General features: G+C 41.8%; 2 protein-coding genes across 3 annotated transcripts in view; one reads left to right on the forward strand and one right to left on the reverse strand.

Annotated features, from left to right (window-relative positions):
- LOC100946545 (zinc finger protein 569) overlaps positions 1 to 5,202 on the reverse strand; it is a 100,067-nt gene that overhangs the window by 26,770 nt on the left and 68,095 nt on the right. The window contains exon 6 of the mRNA XM_023516912.1: positions 4,561 to 4,579. Within this exon, the coding sequence (XP_023372680.1) occupies positions 4,561 to 4,579 (19 nt within the window). The remainder of the gene's footprint in view (positions 1 to 4,560; positions 4,580 to 5,202) is intronic.
- The window catches only part of LOC105887653 (zinc finger protein 570), a 24,677-nt gene that overhangs the window by 1,887 nt on the left and 17,588 nt on the right, over positions 1 to 5,202 (forward strand). The gene's annotated exons all lie outside the window — the stretch shown is intronic.

Genomic DNA, 5,202 nt, shown 5'->3' on the forward strand with positions numbered 1-5,202 from the left:
TGCTTTGACATCACAGCTCACAGCAACCTCCAACTCTTGTGCTTAGGTGATTCTCTGGCCTCAGCCTCTCGAGTAACTGGGACTACAGGCTCCTGCCACAACACTCAGCTATTTTTTCTTTTGCTGTTGCAGTTTGGTCAGGGCTGGGTTCGAATCTGCCATCCTCAGTATATGGGGCCAGTGCCCTAATCACTGAGCCACAGGTGCTGCCCCATCTTTTTTATTTTATTTATTTATTTATTTATTTTTGTGACAGAGTTTCATTTTGTCACCCACGGTAGAGTGCTATGGTATCAGAGCTCATAGCAACTTCAAACTCTGGGGCTTAAGTGATTCTCTTACCTCAGTTTCCCAAGTAACTGGGACTACAGGCACTTGCCATAACACTCAGCTTTTTTCTTTAGAGATGAGGTCTTGCTCTAGCTTGGGCTGATCTCGAACCTGTGAGCTCAGGCAATCACCTACCTTGACCTCCCAGAGTGCTAGGATTATAGGCATGAGCCACTATGCCTGCAGTCTCCTTCTTTTTTAATGGCTAAATAGCATTCCATGGTATACGTATACCACAGCTTGTTAATCCATTCCTGGGATGGTGGGCATTTAGGTTGTTTCCACATTTGGGCAACTATAAATTGAGCTGTGATAAACAATCTAGTGCCAATGTCCTTATGATAAAATGATTTTTTTCTTCTGGGTAGATGCCTAGTAATGGGACTGTAGGATCAAATGGGAAGTCTAATTTGAGTTGTTGGAGGATTCTCCATACTTCTTTCCAAAGTGGTTGCATTAGTTTGCAGTCTCACCAACAGTGTAAAAATGTTCCCTTCTGACCACATCCACACCAGCTTCTGCAGCTTTGAGACTTTGTGATGTGGGCTACTCTCACTGGAGTTAGGTGATATTTCAGGGTAGTTTTGATTTGCATTTCTCTGGTGATTAGGGACGATGAACATTTTTTCAAATGTTTGTTAGCCATTTGTCTGTCTTTCTCTGAGAAGGTTCTGTTCTTATCTTTTGCCCAGTGGTAGATGGGCTTGCTCTTTTTTGTTAATTAATTTGAGTTGTCTATATATTCTAGTTATCAATCCTTTTTTTTTTTTTTTTGAGACAGAGCCTCAAGCTGTCCCCCTGGGTAGAGCGCTATGGCTTCACTGCTCACAGCAACCTCCAACTCCTGGGCTCAAGCGAGTCTCCTGCCTCCGCCTCTCAAGTAGCTAGGACCACAGGCGCTCGCCACAATGCCCGGCTATTTTTTGGTTGCAGCCATTATGGTTGTTTGGCAGGTCGGGCTGGATTCAAACCCGCCACCTTAGGTGTACGTGGCTGGCACCTTAGCCGCTTGAGCCACAGGCACTGAGCCTAGTTATCAATCCTTTGTTAGAGTCATACCATTTGAATATATTTTCCCATTCTGAAGGTTGTCTTTTTGCTTTAATTAATCGCTTTCCCGTTCTGAAGGTTGTCTTTCAGCTTAATTAATTCCTATTTGTTTATTTTTGATGTTGTTATTGCCACTAAGTCTTCCTCATAAAATCTTTCCCCAGTCCAACATCATCAAGAGTTTTTACCACACTTTCTTCTAAGATTATTATCTTTAGTGTCTTATATTTAAATCTTTTATCCATCTTGAGTCAACTTTTGTAAATAGTGAACAGTGTGGGTCCAATTTCAGTCTTTACATATGGTTATCCAATTCTCCCAGCACCATTTGTTGAATAGGGATTCTTTTCCCCACTGAATGCTTTTGTTTGGTTTATCAAAAATCAGATGGCAGTAAGAGACTGGTTTGATCTCTTTGTTTTCTATTCTGTTTCCATATTCCTATATCTCTATTTTTGTACCAATACCATACTGTTTTGATCACTGTGGACTTGTCGTACAACTTGAAGTCTGGTAGAGTGATGCCTCCAGCTTTGTTTTTATTACTAGGAATTGCCTTGGCTATATGGGTTTTTTTTTTTTCTGTTTCTATACAAAATGAGTACCATAAGTCTTATTTTTTCCAGTTCTTCAAAGTATGATATTGGTAATTTAATGGGAATTGCATTGAATCTGTTGATTGCTTTGGGTAAGACAGATATTTTAACAATGCCGATTCTTCCCAGTCAAGAGCATGGTATGTTCTTCCATTTGTTAATGGCTTCAGGTGTTTCTTTTCTTAGGGTTTCATAATTTCCTTTGTGGAGATCCCTCACCTCTTTTGTTAGGTATATTCTGAAGTATTTCATTTTTTTTGAAGCTACTCTGAAGGGAATTGTGTCCTTGATTTGCTTCCCAACTTGGCTGTTACTGGCATATACAAAGGCTACTGATTTGTGGACATTGGTTTTATACCCTGAGATGTTACTGTATTTCTTTTTTTTTTTTTTTTTTGAGACAGAGCCTCAAACTGTCACCCTGGGTAGAGCACAGCTCACAGCAACCTCCAACTCCTGGGTTCAAGCGAGTCTCCTGCCTCAACCTCCCAAGTAGCTGGGACCACAGCCGCCCGCCACAACGCCCGGCTATTTTTTGGTTGCAGCCGTCATTGTTGTTTTGGCAGGCCCAGGCTGGATTCAAACCCACCACCTTAGGTGTATGTGGCTGGTGCCTTAGCCACTTGAGCCACAGGTGCCGAGCCATTACTGTATTTCTTGATTACTTCCAAGAGTTTTATGGTTGAGTCCCTGGAGTTTTCTTTTTTTTTTATTTTTTTGAGACAGAGTAGTAGAATGCCGTTGCATCACAGCTCTCAACAACCTCAAACTCTTGGGCTTAAGCAATTCTTTTGCCTCAGCCTCCCAAGTAGCTGGGACTACAGGCGCCCCCAAATGCCTGGCTAAGAGTTTTCTAAGTATAAGATCATATCATTGGCTCGGCTTGAGCCCAGGAGTTGGAGGTTGCTGTGAGCTCGCTTGAGCCCAGGAGTTGGAGGTTGCTGTGAGCTGTAATGCCACGGCACTCTGCCCAGGGGGACAGCTTGAGGCTCTGTCTCAAAAAAAAAAAAAAAAAAAAAAGATCATATCATCATCAAAGAGCAAGAATTTGACCTCCTTTGCCCCCGTTTGGATGCTCTTTATATCCTTCTTTTGCCTGATTGCTCTGGATAGAACTTCCAGAACTATGTTGAATAGTATTAGCAGTAGTGGACATCCTTTTCTGGCTCCAGTTCTAAGTGGAGAAGCTTTCAGTTTTACTCCATTCCATATCATATTAGCTGTGGGTTTGTCATACATGGCTTCAATCAGCTTAAGAAATGTGTCACCTATGCCTATTTTCTTAAGTGTTCTTTTTAGAAACGGATGCTGAATTTTGTCAAATGATTTTTCTGCATCTATTGAGAGGATCACATTGTCTTTGTCTTTGCTTCTATTGATATGGTGAATTACATTTATGGATTTGTTTATGTTAAACCACATGTGCATCCCTGGGTTGACCTATAATTTATTCTTTTCTTCTTCTTTTTTTTTTTTAGAGACAGAGTCTCACTTTATTGCCTTTGGTAGAGTGCTGTGGAGTCATAGTTCACAGCAACCTCCAACTCCTGGGCTTAAGTGATTCTCCTGCCTCAGCCTCCCAAGTATCTGGGACTACAGGCACCCACCACAACGCCCGGCTATTTTTTGTTGCAGTTTGGCCAGGGCTGGGTTTGAACCCACCACCCTCGATATATGGGGCCAGCGCCCTACTCACTGAGCCACAGGCGCCACCCAATTTTTTCTTTTTTTTTTGAGACAGAGTCTCACTTTGTTGCCTTTGGTAGAGTGCCATGGCATCATAGCCTACAGCAACCTCAAACTCTTAGGCTCAAGTGAATCTCCTGCCTCAGCCTCCTGAGTAGGTGGGACTTTAGGCACCTGCCACAATGCCTGGCTTTTTTTTTTTTAAGACACAGTCTCACTTTGTCACCCTTGGTAGAGTGCTGTGGCATCATAGCTCCCAGCAACCTCCAAATCCTGGGCTTAGGTGATTCTCTTGCCTCAGCCTCCCAAGTAGCTGGCACCACAGGTACCCACCACAATGCCCGGCTATTTTTTTGTTGCAGTTTGGCTGGGGCCAGGTTTGAACCCACCACCCTCAGTATATGGGGCCAGCACCCTACTCACTGAGCCACAGGCGCCAGCCCAAACCTGGCTATTTTTAGAGAGGAGGTCTTACTCTAGCTCAGGATGGTCTTGAGCCTATGAGCTCAGGGAAGTCCACACCTGCTTCATACTCCCAGAGTGAGCCACCACTGCGCCTGGCCTGATGTTTAATTTTTTAAATGTATACCTGCAATCTATTAGCCAAGATTTTATTGAGGATTTTTGTGTAGATATTCATTAGTGAAATTAGTCTGTCGTTTTCCTTTTTAGTTGGGTGCTTTTGTGGTTGTGGAATCAGGGTGATGTTTGCTTCATAGAATGTTCTGGGGAAGGTTCCTTCCTTCTCAGTGTTTTGGAATAGGTTCTGCAATATAGGTACAAGCTCATCTTTAAAGGTTTGATAGAATTCTAGTGTGAAGCCATCTGGTTCAGGGCTTTTATTTTTGTTGAAAGCTTTTTTATTGTTTTTCAATCTCAGTGCTTGATATCAGTCTACTCAAGAAATCTATTTCTTCCTGGTTAAGTCTAGGGCAGTGGTTCCCAACCTTCCTAATGCCGAGCCCTTTAATACAGTTCCTGTGGTTTGTGACATCCTAGGACACACATAACAACATACATGATGGTCATGACCCAAAGAACTGTATCAAAGGGCCGTGACACTAGGAAGGTTGAGAACCACTGGTCTAAGGAGATAGTGTGATTCCAGATGTTGGTCCATTTCTTCCACATTGTCAATTTCTGGGCATAGAGTTTTGTTGTTGTTGTTTTTGTTTTTTAGATAACAAAATTCATATTTTTATTCCAGAGCTAACATTGAATAACACGGAGACTTTTCTAGCTCATTTCTCCGTTGGCTACGTACATGGCTTACTTTTGGAACTCATATTAATAATTTTAACATTATTTGAGGAGTCATAACATATTTTTTTAAACAAAAATCCAATGGTGGTTCATAAAAGGCTTTAGAAAATTATAGGCAAAAAGGAGTAAATTACAGGCCATTATATGTTTAATGATATGCAAATGCTGTTAAAGTAGAACATGATTGTATTGCTGTTCTTTGGGGGAAGAATAGATTTTTTTTTTTTTTTTTTTTTTTTTGAGACAGAGCCTCAAGCTGTCCCCCTGTGTAGAGGGC

The sequence above is a fragment of the Otolemur garnettii genome, unplaced genomic scaffold, assembly GCF_000181295.1.
Source record: "Otolemur garnettii isolate 467f Iridium unplaced genomic scaffold, OtoGar3 scaffold00100, whole genome shotgun sequence".
Lineage (NCBI taxonomy): Eukaryota > Metazoa > Chordata > Mammalia > Primates > Galagidae > Otolemur > Otolemur garnettii.